The 25,906-nt window shown below is 38.4% G+C and overlaps 1 protein-coding gene across 2 annotated transcripts in view; it reads left to right on the top strand.

Annotated features, from left to right (window-relative positions):
• Nucleotides 1–25,906, top strand: part of NUDCD1 (NudC domain containing 1) — a 188,342-nt gene that overhangs the window by 141,751 nt on the left and 20,685 nt on the right. For both annotated transcript variants that reach the window (XM_089664447.1, XM_089664446.1), the window contains exon 8: nt 1,173–1,298. In XM_089664447.1, coding sequence (XP_089520573.1) covers nt 1,173–1,298 — 126 coding nt within the window. The remainder of the gene's footprint in view (nt 1–1,172; nt 1,299–25,906) is intronic.

A 25,906-nucleotide genomic window follows, 5' to 3' on the forward strand; every position in this document is an offset into this window, starting at 1 on the left:
AGCAAAAGGGCACGTCTCCCAGGTTGGTTCTGATGGTAAAAGGGAGAATTCTTCAACGTCGCTCTCTTAGGCCTGACAACCCATTTTGTAGTTCCCTAGCAGGGGGTGTCTCTGAAGTCAAGGACCAATACCCCGTTTAGGGAGGGATCGTCTGGGCGTAGGCCTAAACTAGAGCCAAAATAGTTCATATTTTGGCTCATAACTTTCCATATGCACAAGTGACATTCCACCCGCGAGTAGATTATTATGCAGACACATCTGAGGAATGATTAGATATGAAATATGAAATTATACACTGAATGGTTCAAGAGATCTACTTTCCTGCTTTCCTCTGTATTCCAGCCAAGGAGAGTGACCTATCAAACTGTTTGTCTCTGCGTGTTCAATTTGAAGATATGCCTGGTTTTCCTGTAAGTCTCTCATATTCCAAGATATGAGACATAGGGGGAAAATGGATTTTAAAAGTGTTATCTGGTTCGTGCTGCATTGGAATGTTTTTGAACTCCTGGGAAGGCTTGCATTATCTTTTACAAGGTGCTATATTGCAGAGCTTTCTTAGACAGCCAGGTGCTCTGCTCAGAGAGGTGTATAGCCCTGGGCTCCCTGCTGGGCTCTGGCCTGTGACACTTTTTAACACACAGGCCATATGTCAGTGTGTATGAACAGAGAGGAAGGGGGGAGAATGACGGGACAAAATGGAGATTTCTTGACAAAATGGAGGGCTGCGTCCTTCACTGTGTGTACGCTTGTTACAAGCATGTCCTCAGATACGATACTTAAAAGTGCAATCTTAGGATCCATCTGTAAACTAATATGACCAATGTCATTAATCATGTCAAATATATAGCCTATATTCTTTAGAATTCTACAAAGCAGTACACACACATGTATACCCTGGCCTCCATTCACTAGTAGACTGTCCATCTGTCAAGGTTGCTAACCACAATTCAATTGATTTGCCTTTGAGCATTAAAGATCAAATAAAAAGCATAGGAAGGATGTGACCTGTACAAAGCAAGGTGTATCTGACTTCTTGGGTAAATGAGTGATTTAAGTTCAGCTCGACTTCTGGCAACATACTGGCTTGACATGTAACCAGCCCAAGCTTGCCTAGCAATGTTGAATTTTCATTATCAGAAACGAAAAATGAAGTGTTTTTTTTGTGTTGGCAGAACCCAGATCCAGATGGAGACAAGCCCCCCTGTAATTCTCAGGAGCTGGAAGAGTGTGATGTCTCACTTGAAGACTGCGCAACACTGTGTAGATTTGATGGCGGCAGTTTAAAGGCCACCCATGTAGTAAGTTGTACTCAGAATCGATCATGTGTTTAACATTTTGTATTTATTATTTTTGTCTGTTTTGCATTTTACATAAAAATAATTAGTATTGTTCCCTTGGGCTCCTACCTTACCCTGGCTTTACTCTGGGTAATGACGGACATGGATTTGTGAGCATCCCTGCAGCTCAGTCTCCCCTGTCGACTGCCCATGTCTTTAGCATTCCTGCTAACTCCAGGAAGCATGACTTATTTTCCAGTCTGTGGCTCAGCTTTATATCTGCATTCTAAATTTGAGGAAAAGTGGAAAGTTTTTGCTGGTTTGCTTTGTAAAGGTTGCCACACATGGCTCAAATTTTGGCTGATTACTGCTAAATCGCCTGTCTCAACAAAAGTCAACTGTTCTATTGCCTTCTGTCAAAGGACTGAACAATCAGGTGCAGCTACGTTTTGGGTATTCTGAAAATAGCCATCACAGCTGATACATTCATCTGCAATGTTTAGCTTTGTTGGAGGAATTGGTAAGATTTCTTTTGTTCAGCCCACGGGTGATGAAAATATTTGTATGTATGGCCAGAATTACAGCAGAGCCTTTCTTCTCCCTTCTCATTTAGGGTCAACAGCAATACTGAAATTAGAATGCAATTTGGAATTGTCCCTTGTAGAATTTTCTGAGACACATAATAATTCTTTAGTGTCTATAGGCACTTTCAGATAATTAAAGAGCCAGCAAAATAAAGTGTGATTTTATTTTATCACACAATGGCTTAAAATAACGATGTAAAGCGTATCATGAATAACCGTTCAGTGTAGGTAAAACAAAAATATAAAAACGGAAGTTATAAAGATGTGTCAACCTTATTGTCATGGCTGTCCTGCCATGTGCTTCTTGTCTGTTCAATGCAGAGGAGTCTGAGCAAGAAGAAGGAAGTGACGTGATCTTCGGTCTCTAAGAGAATGCACCTGTTTAGCTTGTCAGTATGAAAATAACCATAGTGTCATCATGCCATGGTTGTGTGCGTGTGAATGGATGGATGGATGTATGTGTTGTGTGTTGTGTATTGCGCCCTTCGCATCTTTTAGGATGTCTTTTTTATGTTACATGTAGACGTCATAATTCTCATAATTCAGAACCTTGTATGGCAAACAATTCTGCTTAGTAGAGCAATTTCATTGAAGGGAGGGGATACTACATATATGGTCTTTTGATTGACAAGTCCATATGTAGTGGCTTCATAAGTTGACAATGTTGTATCAGCCTATTCATGTGACCAGTTTCTCTGTTTAAAGAATAGTATAACTAAGAATCTATCTTTACAACATAATATCTCAATAATGTTGTATAACAAAAAATCTACTTGTGTAACACATATTACCAACTTTTAAAACATATATTAAATACACACAAATACTTAAAGAATATATTATTTCATACTAATTCTAATTTGGTTCACTTCTGACTCCCATGACATCCTATACCAAAGATCTTTTAAACCGCTATCTCTTCTATAGAAATGTCCTAAATAGTCAGCTTCCAGCTAGTTAACTTAACTCCAAATACTCTGACATTTTTTTCTGGCTCATTTGTTCAAGGCCAACCACACATTTTAATATTAATTATGATTAATCATAAAAACCAAATATTTTGCAAGCTTGCCATAAATATATAATTCCTATAAGTGCTGAATTATGAATTTGGAATTAATGTTTAACATCCCTACAGCCATTCCAATGTTGGCAGCTGGACAAAGCAGGGTATTGCTTAGTCAATCACTGCCTACAGAGGATTCACAGTGAAGTAAAGGGTCTATATTATCTTTGGAAGGGCACTTGCTGTGTAGGAGAAAATTTGCTGCACTTAAAACAAGTAAGGTGGCTATTGGTCTTTTTTTTTCTTCTTTTTTTTTTCATAGAGATAGGAAGATTTTAGAGGATGACATTATAATTGTAGTGATTTGACAGGACTGGTGGTGCTGTTGCTGACTTTCACAGAGACTGGAAATAAGCATGCTAGAGCTTCCCCAGGCTGGACAAAAGGCTAATAAAAACACACAAAAGGCACAACCGTTCATAGCACTTACAAAAGTTGATATTGTGGCAGGCTCCATTAGGCATATGTTTTCATGTTTTGTGTCCAGAGTTCAGATACTAGGGTAACCCGTCACAATTAACTTTATGCATCAATATGAATTGTTGATGGTGATTCTTTCCAACAAATACACTAGCAAAAACAGCATGACAATGACACTAAACATACAGCCAGAGCTACAATGGAATGGATTAGATCAAAGCATATTCATGTGTCAGAATGGCCCAGTCAAAGTCCAGACCTAAATCCAATTGAGAATCTGTGGCAAGACTTGAAAATTGCTGTTCACAGATACTCTCCATCCAATATGACAGAGCTTGATCTATTTTGCAAAGAAGAATGGGCAAAAATATCACTCTAGATGTGCAAACATGGTAGACAAATCCTCAAAAAGACTTGCATCTGTAATTGCAGTGATAGGTGGTCCTACAAAGTATTTATTTGTAAAGAAACTTTGAAAACCATTTATCATTTTCCTCCCACTTCACAATCATGTGCCACATAAAATTCCAATAGAATACATTTGTTTTTGGTTGTAACATGGCAAAATGTGGAGAATTTCAAGGGGTATGAATACTTTTTCAAGGATATATATATATGTATATATGCATTTCTCTCATTTGCAGGTCCCCCCACCATGATTGTTGGCTGACAATAAACATAATACAGTGGTGGAGTAAACGAAAGGTAGATGATGTACTTGGTTACATGTATAAGAGCTACTCTAGTTCTATGTGGCTTGATGCGTTGCTTGTTAGAGTGGCAGCATTGCAGAACAGAAATTATCCCCCAGACATATAGGAACAGAGTGAGTAGCTTGGTCAACCAGTCTCCATCTTTTACTGATTATTACTTTTGAGTAGACTGGCCCCTTTTTGTTTTTTTAAATCTGATTACTTGCTATGAGGAAACAGAGTAGTCTTTTTTTCAGACACTTTCCTAAGTTCAGTGCGGTGGGATGCGACAGTGCTGTATAAATGAATGTTAGTAACAGTTAGATTGTGTCAACACAATTGACATTCTTGTATTCTTATCTGGTGATCTTTTGTTCTGCTGTTGTAGTTTTCATCTGTAAAAAAAAATAAAAAATACTTTGATGAAAGAAATTCAGTCATATGAAAAAGTAAGTACACCCAGTGGCATTGTTTACTTTCTGAACATATTTGAACAGGCAAATAATAGATATTCCTTCACGTAGTGTCTACAAATAAAGGTCATATACTTGAACAATCACACATAAAATTGACATTATTATTATTATACAGTATTTATATAGCGCCAAAGGGTTTGCTCAGCGCTGTACAAAGGCAGGAGGACAAGACATGAGACAAGACAGTGCGATACACGAGGGGTTCGAGGGCCCTGCTCTTTTGAGCTTACAATCTAGGAGACGTATTTATTAGAACTGGGTGTTCTAGATTGGGCACAAATAAATAGAACCTTCTTAGGTAGTATATGGGGTGAGCTTGTCTTATTTAGGCTAGGTTCAAATGGTAGAGGCTGTATTGTATGGTTACGGGAACAGCTGCAGAAATTGCAAGACTGCTATTCATTCTTAATGGCACCTCCACTCATCTAAAAACAGTGTGCTTGCGGGTGTGGCAAAAGCACCATGCAATTTCCCGGCCTCTGTGGTTTAAAAATGGTGCAACAACCTTTTTCCTGCATGAAACGCAGACACGGCAGCCCAATCAAATGAATGGACTGCCATGCCCGAGCAAACGTTGCTCGCAGAGCCGCAGTTGTGTGAACCTAGCCTTAAACCTCAGACATCTGTGGTCTAGTATTTTCCTTGCTATTACATGTGACACCATCATGCCAAGATCAAAAGAGCTCTCTAAGACCCTCAGAAGGTTGTGGATGCCTAAAAATAAGACAACATGTTAAATTCAAATTATTTAAAATTGATAATTTCACTGTAAGAATAATAAAGTATCTCTTCTAACCTTTTTTTCTTTCCTCTTCTCTTTCTGGTATTATGTTGGGTTGCTGCTGATAATATTTGGTTCGGCTTTTTGCCGTCCTTCCTTGCTGTCATTGGACATTTTGTTATTTGGCTAATACAAGTCAGCAGGCTGATCTGTTTGTGTTATTGTTCTGATCGGCCCCTGCGTGGGCGTATTTTGAGCTTGTTGTATTCCTAAAACAAAACTTTCTTAATAAAAATATTGAAACAGAAAAATAAGTATCATAGATGTCATACAGCTGCTAATTTGACCAAGCAAATTCAGCCTAAGAGTTGACCATTTAACTCTAAAATAAGTCTCAAAAAATTGCAAGATGTGCAGATTATTATTATTATTATTTTTATTATTATAATACAGGATTTATATAGCGCCAACAGTTTGCTCAGCACTTTACAATATATAGGGAGGCAATACAGCAATGACACAGTTCAATACAAGAGGGTTATGAGGACCCTACTCCTTGGATCATCTAACTCTTACAACAGTCAGTGTCAATGTGTATGAATCTATGATCAGAATAAAATTACATCAATGTAACCACCTGCATTGAAAATTTGCCAGGAAAAAGCCTTTGTTGTCCAAAATAGAATATTACAGCAAGACTTTGCAATTTGCCTTCGAATATATAGGCAAACACCAGGCCTGGAACAATGTGCTGTGAACTGATGAATCAAACAAAGAGTTGTTTGGTCATAGTTAGAGTAGACCTGAAGACAGAAGACAACAATTTTGGAGAAGACTTTCATAGTAACTGTAAACCATAGTAATGGAAATGTTATGGACTGGGGTTGCTTTACTACTTTAGAGCTTGGGTATCATACAGGCATTGAGTCAGCTATGAATCATCTGAAAGTGTACTTAAAGAGAATGTGAGGCCATTTGTTTAAAACTACATTTGGAAATTGAGCTTTTAACATATTGATCTGATGCACACAAAAAATCAAATATCTCAAAACAAAGAAAAGGAGCGTTATGAACTGGCTAAGTCAAATCCCTAATTTAAATCCCGTTGAAAAGTTTAGGGATATTTGAATAGGGCAGTCGATGCAGGAACACTACAAACATTGTCCAACTGAAGTAATTTTTAATGGAGGAGTAGTCAAAAAGTTTTACAAAATCTGATGGGCAGTTGTGCAAAATGGTTACTTATTGTCATTTCTGCTGAGGTCAAAGATGCACTTTTCCACCAGGTACCATTGCATCTATTAATATTTTTGTTGGATATGTCACCTTTATCTGTATTCACTGTCGGAATGAAGATCTTATTTATTTATTCATTTCAGGTACTTGTATAGCGCCGTCAATTTACGCAGTGCTTTACATATATATTGTACATTCCCATCAGTCCCTATCCCTCACGGGGTGTACAATCTAAGGTCCCTAACTCACATTCATACATACACATACTAGGACCAATTTAGAGAGGATCCAATTAACCTACCAGCATGTCTTTGGAGTGTGGGAGGAAACTGGAGTACCCGGAGGAAAACCACGCAGTCACAGGGAGAACATGCAAACTCCAGGCATGTGGTGCCAGGCTTGGGATTCGAACCAGTGACCCTAGTACTGCCAGGCGGAAGTGCTAACCATTTAGCCACTGTACTGCCCCCTAAAAATCTAATGTTTGCTTGTTCAATTTCTATGGGGTGTACCAATTTTTTCAGATGGTTCTAGTTCATTTTTATGTAGGTGTCTTTAGAAGAGTTTCTGAACGTTTTTTCTTCAAGGGAATTTCACAGTTGTTCCAATTTATCAGTGTATGAAAACAAGGCAATACGAAAAAAGATATGTAAAAATTCTGTTACATAGGACTTTTAGTATAGAATCTTTTTGTCTGTCTGTTATTTTCTTCTTAGTTCTTATCCAGCCTGTTAAGCCACCTGGAATGAAGAAAATACCCTTAACTTTTTGGTATGGAGGCATGTATGACTTACTCTTTCCCCTTATGTGACAGTGCTGGTGCATTTTGATTGGTCCAGCATTGTCACGTGGGGCAGAGAGAAACTCAAACCTGTCTTAGCAGCTGGAGCAGCTCAGAGCTTCCTGCTGAACAGATTGGTGAGGAAGAGAGGGAAAAATGAATATGTGCTGCTACATCGGTAAAATGTTCAGTCTTCTTTTTCAGGTTTACCCAGTTCCTGCCCACCCTATAGACAAATGACGGCCAGGCGGGACTTTCACCGTTCCGGATAAACATCATATGACATCCTCCCAGAATGTGCCTCACGCGTGCCCCACGAGCCGTGCTGCCGCGCGATCTGTCGCCCACAGCGAATGACTGATCAGTGTACCGGCCGGTACCATGTGAACGCTGTGACCAATGACAGCAGATCACATGACAATTGTACACAAAGAATTGCTTTTATTTATGCCATCCATTATGTACTATTGTGTTGATCTCTGTGATTGGTCACAGTAATCAAATGGTACAGACAGGGTCAATCTCAGCCCATCTGTACTATGTGATTGTGTGGCCAATCATAGCTAACCACAAGGGTAAACACTGAATGTCTCATAAAATTCACTGGTATAAGCAATCTTAATGTGTAAAAAAATATATATATATATATATACAGTCAGGTCCATAAATATTGTGACATTGACACAATTCTAACATTTTTGGCTCTATACACCACCACAATGGATTTGAAATAAAACGAACAAGATGTGCTTTAACCGCAGACTGTCAGCTTTAATTTGAGGGTATTTACATCCAAATCAGATGAACGGTGTAGGAATTACAACAGTTTGCATATATGCCTCCTACTTGTTAAGGGACCAAAAGTAATGGGACAGAATAATAATCATAAATCAAACTTTCACTTTTTAATACTTGGTTGCAAATCCTTTGCAGTCAATTACAGCCTGAAGTCTGGAACACATAGACATCACCAGACGCTGGGTTTCATCCCTGGTGATGCTCTGCCAGGCCTCTACTGCAACTGTCTTCAGTTCCTGCTTGTTCTTGGGGAATTTCCCCTTCAGTGTCTTCAGCAAGTGAAATGCATGCTCAATCGGATTCAGGTCAGGTGATTGACTTGGCCATTGCATAACATTCCACTTCTTTCCCTTAAAAAACTCTTTGGTTGCTTTTGCAGTATGCTTTGGGTCATTGTCCATCTGCACTGTGAAGCGGCGTCCAATGAGTTCTGAAGCATTTGGCTGAATATGAGCAGATAATATTGCCCGAAACACTTCAGAATTCATCCTGCTGCATTTGTCAGCAGTCACATCATCAAATACAAGAGAAGCAGTTCCACTGGCAGCCATACATGCCCACGCCATGACACTACCACCACCATGCTTCACTGATGAGGTGGTATGCTTAGGATCATGAGCAGTTCCTTTCCTTCTCCATACTCTTCTCTTCCCATCACTCTGGTACAAGTTGATCTCGGTCTCATCTGCCCATAGGATGTTGTTCCAGAACTGTGAAGGCTTTTTTAGATGTCGTTTGGCAAACTCTAATCTGGCCTTCCTGTTTTTGAGGCTCACCAATGGTTTACATCTTGTGGTGAACCCTCTGTATTCACTCTGGTGAAGTCTTCTCTTGATTGTTGACTTTGACACACATACACCTACCTCCTGGAGAGTGTTCTTGATCTGGCCAACTGTTGTGAAAGGTGTTTTCTTCACTAGGGAAAGAATTCTTCGGTCATCCACCACAGTTGTTTTCCGTGGTCTTCCGGGTCTTTTGGTGTTGCTGAGCTCTCCGGTGCGTTCCTTCTTTTTAAGAATGTTCCAAACAGTTGTTTTGGCCATGCCTAATGTTTTTGCCATCTCTCTGATGGGTTTGTTTTGTTTTTTCAGCCTAATGATGGCTTGCTTCACTGATAGTGACAGCTCTTTGGATCTCATCTTGAGAGTTGACAGCAACAGATTCCAAATGCAAATAGCACACTTGAAATGAACTCTGGACCTTTTTATCTGCTCATTGTAATTGGGATAATGAGGGAATAACACACACCTGGCCATGGAACAGCTGAGAAGCCAATTGTCCCATTACTTTTGGTCCCTTAACAAGTGGGAGGCACATATGCAAACTGTTGTAATTCCTACACCGTTCACCTGATTTGGATGTAAATACCCTCAAATTAAAGCTGACAGTCTGCAGTTAAAGCACATCTTGTTTGTTTCATTTCAAATTCATTGTGGTGGTGTATAGAGCCAAAAATGTTAGAATTGTGTCGATGTCCCAATATTTATGGACCTGACTGTATATATATATATATATATATATATATATATATATATATATATATATATATATAATAAATAATCACTTCCCCAGAGTAGTACAATGTTACTATGGTATTGCTCTGGTCACAGTCACCAGTCATTGTCCCTGATCACCACCGCACCATGATGCTCTATTGCACTGGTAATATGTTAAAAAAAAAATTATAATTTCTGACAGAAAATTTCTGCCTAAAAATTGTAGCAGAAAATTACAACCTCAAAAAACTCGCCATGCCTCTTACTAAATACCTTGGACTGTCTACTTTCCAAAAAAGGGGTATATTTGTATTGTCCTCGCATTTTCAGGCCTCAAGAAATGAGATAGGCTGTCAGTATATCAGGATTGATAGATTTTCAGATTTATGTACCATAGTTTGTGAACTCTAGAACACTCCTGCAGACTAAATAATATACACTGATTTGGGTTATTTTCACCAAAGATATGTAGCAGAATACAGTTTGGCCTAAAGTTATGAGGAAAGATTATTTATTTGCAAAATGTTATGACAGAATCAAAGGAAACACATTTTTTTCAAAATTTTCTGTAATTTTTAGTTTATTTAGCAAAAAATAAAAAAAAAAAACCCAGTGCTGATTAAATACCACCAAAAGAAAGCTCTATTTGTGTGAAAAAAATAAAAAAAATAAAAAATCATATGGGTACAGTGTTGCATGATCGCGCAATTATTCAATGGGTGACTGTGCTAAAAGCTGAAAATTTGCCATGAGCAGGAAGGTGGTTAAAGTGCTCGGTATTGAAATGGTTAAAAAAACAATTAGTACATCCTGAAAGAAGTTCAATTTTTATAAGAGTACCCATGTGCCTTCTTTAAAATAATACTGTATGCAGAAGGTGATGGGTCAGCAGACAGCCTTTCATGTCCTAAAAATCTGAAATGCCAGGGAGCTTGATGTTCTTAACATGACTCTTCATAAGACAGCTGGAGAAAGAAAGTAGGTTCCATTTGCAGACTTCCTTGGTTTACCTAGCTCTATTGAATTGGCCAAGGTAATTTAACCATTTTCCTATTTTGTTATTTGACTAATTGTGATCTTCTCATCTTGTGTCATTAAATAAAATTTTGCTTCTCAATTTTTGTTTAGATGTGATCCTTTGAACCTGGTCTCTCTAAAAGAGATTCTGGTTGTGTATTAGAATGCTCCCTTTTTTTCCACAAAGCAATTTGAAAGCAAGATTGCTTTTATTCTAGAATTATGCATTCGAGAGAAATATTGTTTGAAGCCTGGCAGCTTCTTTTTTTATTCTTCAATATTGGCAGTATTTTCTGCATCTGCTGTGTTAAAAATAGAATAATAGAGAAGATTTTTCCCAACACACAAAGTTCTGCAGAAGTTTAATTTGAATTGTCAGTGATGGTACATATTTTGGACTCCCTAGCTTGACAGTTAAGGCTGATCTCCAGAAATAATCTGTATAGCCTTACAGTATGTTGGTCCAACTTCGCACATTTTATGTGTGCATATCTCATACCGGATTGGCAACTGGGGAAGCTGAAAATCACTGTAGTAGTCCTGTAGTAGTCATGATACTACAGTGATCGCTGCAATCTTTCATGTCCTGATAAGGTTTTGAGGTGGTGCCTTCCCCTCTGTAGGCTGACCACTGGGACACTTGCTCACCACTGCTGCCATTCATAAAAGGCCTTGTATTGTTTTCAATAAATGCAAGGCGTTCTTTGATTGTAAAAGGTGGAAAGGAAGAACAATGACATTCCGATTTCTGATGGTGTCAGTTTTGGGGTGCAGGGGGTTCAGTTTATGAAAATAGACTGAGAAGGGGTACACAAATGAAAAACAAGTTGGGAACCACTCCCATAGAAGTATAAGAAGCCGGTTTAAGGCTCATTTGACCTCTATCCAGAACTAAACTATCAGTTCTGAGTGGACAGCCGTTTTGAAAACTATAGTATACAGTGCTGTGAAAAAGTATTTGCCTACATCCTGTGTTTTATGTTTTTTTGTCACACAAAGAGCTGATTCACACATGTGCGGTGCAGGTTGAAGCTCAGGTTTCACAGCAGTAGTTCAGCGGTTCATGTCAGATTTACATCACGTTCAGGACAGGATTAGGTAAGGATTTCATCCTGTTCACACATGTGCTGTTTAGAAACTGTTCCCATAGAAGTTAATAGCCTGTAATCCAAACCTGAACCTGAAAACACTGTTCAGAAATCATACGTGACTCTTTTTCAAACTGCACTGAATCCGCACCGCCAGTTCACCAGACATATGTGAACAGGCACCATAGGAAGCAGTGTCACATGTTATACAAATTGGATGCGGTTCAAATCGCATCCAATTCGCATATATGTGAACTGGCACTTAAACGATTCAGATTATTAAACAAAATCTAATATCAAACAAAGATAACCAGAGTAAATACAAAATGTAGTTTTTAAATGATTTAATTTATTAAGGGAAAAAAGCTGTCCAAACCTACCTGGCCCTATGTGAAAAAGTAATTGCTCCCTAAACCTAATAACTGGTTATGCCACCCTTGGCAACAACTGCAGGCATGGGTTTTCAAGCATGGACAGTCTGTTTAAGGTCACTCCACAGCATCTCAGTCAGGTATAAGTACGTTCTTTGACTAGGCCACTCCAAAACCCTAATTTTGTTTTTTTTGAGTCATTCAGAGGACTTGCTGGTGTGTTTTGAATCATTTTTCTGCTGAATAACCTAAGTGCACTTGAGTTTGAGGTCACGAACTGATGACAAGACATTCTCCTTCTGCTAGAGCACAGAAATCATGGTTCCATCAGTTATGACAAGTCGTCCAGGTCCTGAAGCTGCAAAGCAGCCCCAGACCATCAGACTACCACTACCATGTTTGACTGCTTGTATGATGTTCTTTTTAGGAAATGCTGTGTTAGTTGTACCTTAGATTTACGGGACGTACACCTTCCTAATAGTTCAACTTTTGTCTCATCAGTCCACAGAAAATTTGCCAAAGTCTTGGGGGTAATCAAGATGTTTTTTAATGTGATGTGAGACAAGCTGCTGTGTTCTTTTTGGTCAGCAGTGGCTTTTGCCTTATAACTCTTCCATGGATGCCATTTTTGACCATTCTCTTTCCTGTTGCTGAACCATGAACACTGACCTTAACTGAGACAAGTGAGGCCAGTAGTTCTTTAGATGTTCTGGGTTGACCTGCTGGATGAGTTGTCGTGCTCTTGGAGTAATTTTAGTAGGCCGGCCACTCCTGGAAAGTTTCACCACTGTTCCAAGTTTTCTGCATTTGTGAATATTGGTTCTCACTGTGTTTTGCTGGAGTCCCAAAGCTTTAAGTCATGTACACACAGACTGATTATAAGCCAGTTCAACATAAATTGGCCAACATTCGGCCCATGTGTACACCCGCCTGTCCAACAAAAGCCAGCAGATTGGAAAACCAGTACCCGATGGGCATCGTGCTGAACACCTTCTGAGGTAAAAAGATAAGCCATTTAATTTTCAGTCGGTTTGAGCTAACTGAAAAACATGCATAAAGGAAGTAAAGCACAGTGTTTAGTAAAGCTAAGTTCAGTAACCATAATATATTACCTGATGAAACTAATATTAAATTGGTCGGCAGTTGATTCTTTCCCTTGTTTTTTTTTTTTTATTTTTGTACATTGCCTTGAGCACATTCACAGTAAAGAGCACATCTTGGCATCTATAAGATACTGAGAATGGAGCTGGGTACAGGGACAATATTTCTTATTTTGCAAAGGTATTTCAAAATGGTCTGGACAGATCTGTAGGTGGCCCTAGAAAAGATTATAAATAATTGGATCATGGTAACCTTAACTATTGCTTATCTTCAATCTTGTAGTCATTCTATTTAAATGAAGTAAAGTAGTCACTCTGATGTTCTGATAGCATCGTGTACACCACACTGAACATAGACCAAAGAGAGAGCAGACTCTCTTCAAGCAGTTTAAAGTTCCTATGACTATAGTTGCAAATATTAAGAAGTTTCAGGTTCATAGGAGTGTAGTCAACCTTCTAGGACATGTCCGCAAAAGGAGAATTGAGCCCAGATTGAACAAAAATTTGGCGTGAATGGTAGACCATTCGCAAGAAAACCTTTCATAGGGATACAGGATGAACTCCAAGGTCAAGGTACATCAGTGTCTGATCACTAGATCCATCGACCATCGAAAAGACCCAAAAGGACTCCACTGTTGAAAGAAAAACATAAAAAGACAAACTGGAGTTTGCTAAATTGCAAATTAACAAGCCACAATTGCTCTGGGAAAATGTATTTTGGACAGAGATAAAACTGGAGCTTTTTGGCATGTCACGTCAGCTCTGTTTTCACAGACAAAAAAAATAAGAACACTCGACCTACTGAGAAGCATGGAGGTAAAGTGATTATATTTTTGGTCTGCTTTGCTGAATCTGTAAAAAGATACAAATAAATGTCAGGACTATCAAGGAAATTGAAAAGTGAAACATACTGCCCAGATTGACACAACTCTGTCTCAGTCACAAATGATGGATCTTCCCTACAGAATAAAGACCCAAAACAGAACTCTAAAGGCACCCAAGAATGGCTAAGAACAAAACATTGGACTATTCTAAAGCGGCTTTATATGAGCCAGGATCCTAATCCTGTGGAACATCTACGAAAGAGCTGAAACATGCAGTCTGGAGAAGGCATTGTTCAAAACTGAGATAGTTTTTTTCAGGAAGAGCATGACTAACTACCTATTGGCAGGTTCAGAAGTCTCCTTGAGAAATGCAAGAATTCTTTTCTTGCAGTGATCACCCAGATCAGTGTTTTCTCAACCTTTTTTCAGTCAAGGCACCCTTTAAAATTATGGACAGTCTTGAGGCACCCCATTCTAAAATGGGGTGCCTCAAGACAGTCCATAATTTTAAAATGGCACCCCATTCTAAAATGAGAAAACTATTGCTATTAGAATAGTTTTCACATTTTAGAATGGGGTGCCATTTTTATATAATGCAGCAACATCCACACATGTAGGACAACCCAACATTAGATGTGATTTACTCTTCCAAGGCAAACACACTTTTGCACGCTGGTGGCCATGCCATTTTCATTTTTTTCTTTATTTAAGATATTCTGTTGAGACAAAAAATCTAAAGCAAAGTCTGTTTTTTATTAAATGTGGAAAAAATAATGATGGATGCTAAGTGTTTTGGTCACTTTTAAGAAAAATGTGGATTCTTTTTTTTTTTTTTTTTTTGTGGGAGAGTTTCAACAAATTTTTCCATGTCTGTTCATTCCCCATATGTATAGTATATGTATATTTCCCCTCTGTGTATATACTACAGTTGCAGAAGGGAAATATGAGTTTACTATTACTGTAAGTGAAAATCCAACAATTTATCTTGTACTCCTTCTGGAACATATCTCTAAGAAGTAGTAAACACTGAACTGTACAAGTAGTGAAAACATTAATACAGATTTTAATTTCTACCTAAAATTTTGAGGTTGTTCTCTGCTGCAGGCAACATGTGTCTTTGCTGATTTATATATGTATTTTCAGTAAGAAAACAACCTTTGTTTTTCAGTTGCACATAATATAAAATATGTTCTCTTTTTGTAAGAAAAACAAAAATCTATTAGGAAAACCGTACTGAGATTACTCAAACAGCCCTGTTTAATACTAAAATTAATGGGGACTAATATCTAAATAACCATTCTTTTGAGCAGATATGTGTACCATCTATGTAATCATTTCTGTGTTGCCTGCCTTTGGTTGTATTGATGTTCCCTATGTTGTATGGTTGTGCACCCCAATGCTAAGTTTTGACACCCCTGCCTATATGCTTCACAGAGCTAATAGATCACAGAAGACAGAAAAAAATTGGTGCTAATAGTTTCTGCTTCTTAGAAGATAAGTGAGTGTTTTTAGGGGTTAGGTTAAAGCCCAACTGAGCTTTTAAAACTGCTAAATAAATTCCAAATATAGCAAAAAAAAAGGCGTGGGGATTCCAGCTTATTCTGGTGGCAAGAAATAGAGGATTCCTGCCAGAGTGACAAGTGTTTACAAATAGCTGTCTGTGGTTGTTCGCACATCTAGCAATTAGCTGCAGTTAGGGACAGATGTTCATCAATGGTCTCTTTGCAGAGTCTGAACCCTTTGTCCCTTTAAGTCACACCTATAGCTCTGCAGTCAGAAAAGTTCATAATCCCTGCTGATTGGAGAGCTGTCTCTCTGACTGACCAGGAAGTGTGTCAGACTTCTGCAGAGAGAACGCTGCATAGAAACCAAAGTAAAGTGGTTGCCAACACACCTGTGCTCCAACAGATCACAATGCATTTGCCGTATGTTGTGGAGTGCTGCATCTATTAAAAGCTACAGGTCTAGCTTTTGGTCCTTTGCTGTGCTGAGAGTCACTTCAAATGAATAGGCTGCTTTAACCCTTTTCCTGCCAGGCTCTGTGCTCCACTTCTAAACTCAGGTGAACAGACCATTTTTGCAATTTTTCCATTGCTTTCTTTATTTTTCTCTTACAGCTTTCAAAGTTTGTAAAATCATAGTTGGTAAGGTTGAATAAAGACACCAGTGCATGCAGTTCAACCTGTGTGTGTGTGTGTGTGTGTGTGTGTGTGTGTGTGTGTGTGTGTGTGTGTGTGTGTGTGTGCGCGTGCGCTCATGTCAAAAACTCATATCCCATATCTCTATATATTGTGTTCACTAAGATGCCCATCCAAGAGTTTTTTTGAAACTATCAATACTTCCCTCTGACACCACCGATTGTGGAAGGGAGTTCCACAACCTTACCGCCCTGACAGTGAAAAAACTCCTATGCAGTTTAAGGCTAAACCGCTTCTCCAATTTCATTGAATGGCCCTGTGACTTATACTCCCTGAGACTTGAATAGTTTATTCCTTATGTTAGAGTCACCACTGAGGTATTTGTATATCAATATCATATCTCTTCCCAAGCATCTCTTCTCCAGGAAGAGTAAGTTTAATGTTTGTAGTCTTTCCTCGTAAGCCTATCCCGCCCTCTGCTAATACTGGAATCCTCTACTCTTCCAACCAGTCCATCCCCCACAGTTATTACCTATTGTACCACTCACCCCTCCCTCCTAGATTGTAAGCTCCAAGGAGCAGGGCCCTCAAATCCCTCTTGTATTGAACTGTATTGTTACTGTATTGTCTCCCACTATAATGTAAAGCGCTGAGCAAACTGTTGGCGCTATATAAATCCTGTATAATAATAATAATAATAATAAAAACAATGTTTGTATCCCCTATTGACATTATAAACATGTTTTTTTTATTCTTTCTTTCATAGCTCTTTTTTTTCTGCCTATATATAAGGTTGCAGGGACATTTCAGGGAATACACTACTCCTTTGGTCTCACAGGATATAAATTGTTTTATACTGTATTCCTTTCCTGTCCTTTGGTTTTGAAAAAATTATCTTTTTTTTTTAATTATTTTTAACTCGAACTCAGCTGTAGCATCTCCCACATGCAAAAAATCCAGTTCATTGGAAGAATGTGGGGTGGTGTGTGGTATTAGTGGGCTCTATAACATTTTTGACCAACTTATCCCTTAAGTTGGGAGCTTTCTTATATATGAATTTGTGGCGTTTTGGTATTATAGTTTTTAAATGTTTGTCATGTCTCAACACACTCCAATGTTTATTTATAATGCGCTCTACTGCTTTATGTTGTGTATTGTATCCTAACACCACCGGTACATTAAATTCTTCCTTCTCAATGGGTACCTTATCCTGTAGTAGGGAATTTGTCTATTTCTCTTGCTTTATATCTTTCTCTCTTAATGTCTGCTGAGGGGATGTTAGTGAGCCAAGATTTAAAGTGACAACTAGTTGCAGGAATATAACTAATTCTGTCAATATTCTTAAAATATAATTTTGTATAGACGTTATTTTTATCTTTGACAATTTCTATATCCAGGTAGTGTATACTCTGATTACTGATGTCACAACTTAATTTTATATCTTTATTACTTTGATTCAAAACTTCGAGGAATTTTTGTACCGTACTCTTATCTCCCTGCCATATGATTATCAGATCATCTATGAACCTTCTGTACAGTACAATTTCCTCTTTATTGCTGTTGAATATCATCTGTTCTTCCCATTGGGCCATAAATAAATTCACTATGCTGGGAGCAAACTTTGCTCCCATAGCCACTCCCATTGTTTGTAGATAATATTCTCCTTGGTACCAGGCGTAGTTATGTTTTAGGCAGAATGTTAGACATTTGATGATAAACTTCTGATGCTTATGTGTGAGTGTAGAGTATTTCTTTAAAGCCCATTTTGCTGCTTTTATTGCCCTTTCATGGCCTATATTAGTATAGAGAGCTGACACATCAGCTGTACTCATAATAGTATTGCGGGTAGGTTCTATATTTTGAATTAATTGAATATGTTTAGTATCCTTTAGGAATGCTGGGCTATGTGTCACAAGAGGTTGCAGATAACAATCTACATACTCTCCAATTCTAGCCGAGAGGGAGTCTATTCCATGTATTATGGGTCTGCCTGGGGGGGGGGGGGTGCTGTCCTTATGGATTTTAGGGACCATATACATCACTGGAATTTTGCAAACAGAAGGAACCAGATATTTTTCTTCCTTTTTTAATATTCCTTTCTTACTCCCATATTTAACTAATGTTTCCAGTTCTTTTTTATATATTTTATTGGGGTTGTTATTCAGAACATTGTAGGTGTTTCTGTCACTCAACATATTACCCATAACGTGTTCATAATATTCTTTAGACAGCACAACTATCTCCCCACCTTTGTCTGCGGGGCAGATTACAACATCTTTCCTCTTTTCTGTTGTTTTAAATCCTTTGTGAATCCCCTCTTGCGTCCCTGTGTCTTTTTATGGGAAGACGATCAAGATCCTTTATTTCTAAATTTTTAAACATGTCAATGTACCTGTTGTCTGTAGGGACAGGATTAAATATAGATTTGTTCCTGAGTAGTGTATGATGTGCTGCCATGCCCTCATCAAGTTGTGTGGAGGGTACATGTGGTTTTTGGGCATAAGGTTTTTTTTTATATTTAAATTCCTAACTAATTTGTGGATATTTACATAAGTATCTAATGTATTAAGACTATTTTTGGGTGCGAATTTGAGTCCCTTGTCAAGCACTAGTATCTCTTCCTTAGTAAGTGGAGCCCCACTTAAATTGAAGATACCTGCTCCTATCATTCCCTTCTTTTTTTGTTGTGTTCTTCCACCTCTGCATCCTTTCTTGTGGGTCTTTCTTGGTGTTCTCCTCTCCCTGGGGGTTGATTCCACCCTAAAAAAAAGGGGGACGTGGGGCAGGTGATTCAGGATCTATTTGTGCTATAGGTGAATACCTATTGTGCATAGCTATATGATATGGTCTTTGTGGGGGTTTCTGTATTGGGGTCTCTGAGGCTTGGGTTTTTGATACCCATAGCTATAATTGTTATAAGGTGCATAATTGTTGTATGATCCTGGGTGTGTTCTAGTTGGATATCCCTTATATGAAGGTTCATATTGGGGTCTGCCATCATATTGAGGGTATTGTGTTGGTGTCCTATATGCATTATGTGGTGGTTTCCAATAGCGGTCTGTCTATTTGGGTGTATATTCTTCATAATGTGTCATTTTCTTTTTTTGTGCATCTCCCTTTTGAATTTTCTGTTCTGGAGTATTGAAACCAGCTTCTTGGGTTTTTTGGGGGAATTCGAAGGTGTGTCTTTTACTGGTGTAGACTCAACTGAATGTAGTTCATTGTTGGCTAATTTCACCTGCCATTTATATACCTGTTTATGCAAATAGTCTTGTTGCACTCTTATGTACTTTTTATTTTTATTTTCTGAATCTTTTTTCTGTGTATTCTTACTGAGTTCACTCATCAGTCTACCGCATTCAGCTTGTTCTTTTAATGGCTCAATTTTCTCTTTTAATTAATTAATGAGTGCATCTACTTTCCTAATTCTTCTTTGTTTCCTTTTAATGAGAAATTGTAGGCGTTCTAAACCCTTATCATAAAAAAAACTGTACCATTTTTGTAAATCCTCATCTTCTAATAGCCCATCATTTATGGGTGCTTCCCACCTTAATTTCCTAGGTACCATTTTATCTTTAAGATATTTTTCCATGGTGACTAAGTCCCACCAAACATTGTTTTTTTTTTTTCCATAATATGACCTAATTTTCTAACTAGACCTGTGATATTTGTCTTTATTTTCTTTATTATTAAATATATCCTCTATGTTAAAATCCTTTCTATCTAAAAATGAAAATAAATACATAGCTGCTATCAACAAGTGTATGAGCAAAGATAAATCAAATAAAAAGTGAAAGCTTGTGAGCTGCTATGTGAGTGATGAATGCTTCTAAGTGCTGATTGTGGACATGGAGTATTACCTCGCTGTGATCTCCATGACTGGCTTCAACAAAATGGCATGGAAGCGTCCCTATATAAAGCATGAGAACGGCGTGTCATCCATTCATTTCCCCTGATGAAGCCACGTGACCAGTGGCGTAACGTGTAGGGGAGGGGCTTTGATGTCACAGCGCTTGATGGTTCCATATTGACACCAGCTGCCAATTTTAGCATATTCACCACTGATAAAAATCTGGAGGATACATTTTGCGCACAAAGCGGTTTATATACAGATTATATGTGATTGCATAACTTATTAACAAAATGTTTTAAAAAGGATAAAACACTATGATTTGTTCATTCCTCTATATTAACCACTGTGGAAGGAGAGCCTATCGATTGAGTGAAGGAGGATCCCAAACAGCAAGATACCATCCCATCCATACTTTGGCCCATTTAAAGGGACACAAGCGCTATATGACCTTACTTAACGGATTAGTCATATACTTGAAACCGGTGGAGGAGCACACTAATGCAAGTTTTTTTTTTTTTTTTTTAATGCACAGGATATTTATTCTATTCTAAGTGAACTATGCACGTTTGAAGAAGTATATATAGGGACCTTTTTTGACATGGATATGGACATTTATTTTGGAAATTGATATTGGTTTATTCATTCATTCATTCAAATTTTTTTTATCTATATATTATTTTGACACGTAATATTAATAGAAGCACTTGGATGTACTAATTATTTATATTTAGTAATTTTAAGTGAAGCGTGGCACAATTTTGATCTTTAGTATTGGTTTGACACACTAGTATGAGTATGTGTTAGGTGCAGACGATTCACAATCAGTACTTAGTAGCATTCATCACTCACATAGCAGCTCACAAGCTTTCACTTTTTATTTAGACTGAGATAATGAGTTTCAGAAGATGGGGAAGGCTCTGGAGAAATCCTGGAATCGAGCTTGAGAGCAGGAGGTCTTGAGAAGAGTGGAGAGGACAATTTGGATGATATTTGGAGACAAGATTTGTGATTTAGCTTGGGGCAGAGTTGCGAATGGCTTTGTATGTTAGTATTTTGAATTTAATTTGCTGGGCAATCGGAAGCCAGTGGAGAAATTGGCAGAGAGGGATGGCAGACACTGAGAGGTTGGTAGATGAGTCTGGCAGCAGCATTCATGATAGACTGCAGAGGGGATAGCCTATGGAGTGGTAGGCCTATGAGAAAGGAGATGCAATAGTCAAGGAGAGAGATAACAAGTGAGTGAATGAGTATCTTGGTGTTTTAATTCGTTAAAAAAGGGGTGAATTTTAGGATTGATACGAAGGTTAAGTCTGCAAACTTTTGACAGCGCTTGGATTTGGGGCAGAAAGGATAGGTCTGAGTCTAGAATTACACCTAGTACCCTGCCGTGGGGGCAGGCCTGATAGTTGCATTATTGATCTTGATAAAAAAAAAACATTCTGCATTTTATCGCACATCACTAAATGGCATTGCATGTCACCTCACACCAGCGTGACACAACAGCTCACATATAAAGGCCTGTGCACAGCTGGCCTAATAATTTGATCTAACAGGTAATGTGTGGACCTAGGACCTAAAGGCTTTATCCACACAAAAGCCTTTCGGTTTGCAGGACCTCTAGGACAGAATTTATTAAAGCGGAGCTCCACCCAAAAGGGGAGGTTTTTTGCTGTAAAAAAGATTAAATAAAAGTGCTTGTGAGCCACTATGACTATTATTTAGTAATGTCAATACCAATAATGTGAATTGACGTTCTTAGTGTTAATGCGGTTTGCTGACATTCTTATACACACTCATGTGCCAATAATAAATCTTAATATTGCATCTGTCACGATCCTAATTATTAGATGTGAATCACCTTCATGTGCTAATTGATAAATGTGCTCAACATGATAAATAATTAACTACTTATTAAATTGATAATAAATAATCCAAATAAATGTGATAACTATATCCTCCAAAATGGAATCAACAATTCATAAAGTGAAATTAAGAAAATGTGAAAATTTAAACAATTATTTAAAAAATTTTAAATCAAAATGGAAAAAAAATAAAAATTATATATATATATATATATATATATATATATATATATATATATAAATAAAGTTATAAATGTCCCACAGTCAATTCCTGTAATCCAGGTTGGGTATCCACTTTCTGTAATAAACCTCAGCAAGCCTTGATATCAATATGCGCTCACCTCAATATAAGCCGAACTGTCATTTAGGCAAAGCAGCTTTGTGTCCCAATATTAGCAGGATATTTCAGCTTTTCTCATTAAAAAAGGAATTATAGATGTAATGTGGTGCTTCATACACCAGGAATCTCTGGATGTAATTGATCCTTTAGTGTGGACAGACATGCATGGATGGATCTCTCCCTCTGTCAGGCTTATCACATTTATTTGGATTATTTATTATCAATTTAATAAGTAGTTAATTATTTATCATGTTGAGCACATTTATCAATTAGCACATGAAGGTGATTCACATCTAATAATTAGGAGCGCAACACAGATGCAATATTAAGAAGTTCTGCTGTAAACCTTTGTCCCCCACTCCCCGTTTAAGGATTTGCAGTGTTGGCTAGCTGACGTGGGGGAGGAGTGCCTGAATTTGACAGGTACCCGTTCCCACTTCCACAGAAGTTGTCCCCCTCACGTAACAGGTCCGAGAAGACTATGGGACCATCCATTAAGCGCAGCATTACTCGCACATGCGCAGTGGGCACCCGGCTGTGAAGCCGCAAGCTGTCATAGCTTTGTGCCCACACCGAAGGTGCCAGGGACGCAGGATGGCGAGCACACCACGGGATCGAGGGACAGGTGAGTGCCTGTTTTTTAAAAGGGAGCAGCTGCTGACTTTTTTTTTTTTTTTTTGCTATAAATTTCGAATGGACCTCCACTTTAAGATCTGAAAAAAAAGTTTGTTTTTTCCTTAACAGATACAAATCCCGGAGGCCCTCAAACCTTCATCATGTATAGGTGAGAAACCTACGGGTCTTTACAATGTTTACAGTCCTGCCAGCCAGTAAATTTATGTGGTCATCCGGGAGGCACCTGGTTGTTTGCATAGACTCTGGGATTATATGCTATTGGTGCTATTCATCCTCATAAACTAAATGTTGACCATCACGGGTTACAATCTAACAATACAAGCCGGAAACATGTGGGAAGAAGATGTATAACTAATGAACTAATATGACTGTCAAGCAGGCCCCTGTGCTACATAGTTTGCAGATCTAAAATTAATTGTATTGCAAATTGCAGTGATTGGCACTATGTAGTAGTTGGTAAAACCTTTAGATGATTGTAACATGCGTGTGCAGCTATAAACAAACCGATATCATCTAATGGAGACTGACAAGCAATACTGCATCATTTTGTTCGCAAACAAGTTGCTTTCTGCTGGGATCTGCCCAACCTTGTGATTGAGTCAGTCGATTAGAAAGATAGAGGATGGAAACCTTGTTCCATTGTCTCTTTCTGAAAGAGAATTATATTGCTGCAAATAGGTTTTCCAGTCAATCACAAAGTCATGCCATCAGCTGACACTGCTGACACTAGAGTGATCTTCATCACACCTCCGTACAGCGCAAATGTTGCAAGTGATATAACTTTTACATTGATCAGGTCATGTGTGGTTGAACTTAGAAATCCAAAGCAAAATGATTCATTGCTGCAATAGCATTTTTCTAGGCCTACTTTGTTTTGTGTATACTGTTATGTGTTCCAATATTTATGTTCATTCTCTGCGGGCGAATCAGTGGGAATCTTCTCCTTTGAAGTTTCTCAGACTAGCTTGGCTGATAAAACTGTAGAAAGTACAATTCTACTCTGCTTAGAATATATTGTATAATGTATATGCAAAAGTCTTTAGAAGTGCATTCATCTTCAGTTGTCTAGCAGATCTTTTGACAGTCTGGAGGTGATGAGAGTAGAAAGGAGGGAGATGTACAGCTATAGCAGTCAAGCCTACGTTCCTTCAAAGTATTTCAAATTCAACTCTTTCTTGAATAAAAATGTATTACAATTTAAGTACAGAAAGGGCGAACTATTACTGCAAACTTTTTGGGAAGCAAATGTTCTTACTATGTAAGCCATTTTAGGATCATCTGTGCTGATCCAGCCATTATTGTTTACAAACTAAACTAAATTATAAACCCTAATTTAGTTTTCCAAAGCCATTATAAACAATCGCCATTTTTTTTTCTGTTTGAAATACTTTTCACTTACATATCTCCTGTGGTTTCTTTCAATCACTTCCTGTCTATCTGCATGCACTCCACTGTCTGTGGTTGCACATCAGTGCCCATGGCAGGTTTCCTGATGGTGACAATGGATCAGGTCTGCACAGGGAGTGCAGATATGACCACCTTATAATCTCCACCAGAAGAGCATGTAACAAGGCAACAATGGCGAAGAGCAATTGGAATACAGAAATAGTCACTGTCACATTTGTAGCAGGAAGTGTCTGAACAAGAACCTTCGCAGCAAGATCATCAGGTATTTATTTTCAGGAAATTTGCAGATATAAAAAGATTGGAATTACTTGAGCATGTTAAAGCTTATGTGAGATTTTATGGATTGGGTTTTCTGTACTTTAAAGAAGGTTGTCATTGTGACAAGCCAGTTATTTTGATTTAAGTAGGCACCTCAAGGCTCCGACTGACATTTACAGATATATGTAGCTGAGACTGATATGAAGTTTTGTTGCAGGAGGTCTGCAGTATGCAATTTCCAACTTTAAAAAAAATCAACAGCGAGTCATACCCCCACTGTGTTATACAATGGAGAGGGAGGCCTGTTGCATCATGGGAAGATGGGAAGCTGATCAACATGTGTCGGCCAATGGATGACTGCCGACACACGCTGATCAGCAAGGAGAGGGATGGAACACAGTTCTGCCTATGTAAACTAGGCAGAGCTCTCTTGTCAGTGGCTATGTGCTGGATTTTGTTTCCTTTCACAGCAGGAGCTAAAATCCAGCACATTGACTATTAAAAACACATGACAGTACACTGGTTAGGCACAAAGTTAACCCTTTGAATGTTTAAACCCTTCCCGGCCAGTGTCATTAGTAACAGTGACCATGTATATTTTTAGCACTGATCACTGTATTAAGTGTCACTGATTCCCACAAAGTGTCTGTTCGTGTCAGATTGTCCGCCGCAATATCGCAGTCCTGCTATAAGTTGCTGATTGCCATCATTACTAGTATAAAAAAAGAAAAAATTGAGTATATATACCATAGTTTGTAGACACTATATTTTTTGCACAAATCAATCAATATATGCTTATTGGGATTTTTTACCAAAAATATGTAGCAGAATACATATTAGCCTAAATTTATGAAGAAATTAGATGTTTAAAATGTTTTTATTGGATATGTTTTATAGCAGAAGGTAAAACATATTGGGTTTTTTTCACAAATTGGTGGTCCTTTTTTTTTTTTTTCGTTTATAGCACAAAAAGTAAAAAAACCCATTGATAATCAAATGCCACCAAAAGACAGCCCTATTTGTGGGGGGAAAAAATGACATAAATTTCATTTATGTACAGCGTTGCATGACCGCACAATTGTCAACCAGTTTCTGCTCGGCCTATAGCCAGATGGCGGCCGGGTGAACAGCTCGTCCCTCCGCGGGGACGCCATATGGCTTCCTTTCCGGAGCATTCAATGTGCATGCCCGCAGGGCCGCGCAGTAGCGAGATCTGTCACCGGCCGTGTACCTCGGACACAGCCGATGACAGATCTGTGTACAGGCCCCGTTGCCAGTACCATGTGACCTGCTGTGACCAATCACAGCAGGTCACATGACAGTTGTATACAATGGATAGCTTCCTTTCATGCCATCCATTGTATACAAGTGTGTCTAGCAGTGAATGGTCACATCGATCACATGCACAAGCTGGGCCAATCACAGCCCAGCTGTGTCATGTGGTTAGCCGTGGCCAAATCACAGC

This window comes from Staurois parvus, unplaced genomic scaffold (assembly GCF_062004578.1).
Source record: "Staurois parvus isolate SC_StPar_1 unplaced genomic scaffold, SC_StPar_1.0 ptg000047l, whole genome shotgun sequence".
NCBI classification, from domain to species: Eukaryota; Metazoa; Chordata; class Amphibia; order Anura; family Ranidae; genus Staurois; species Staurois parvus.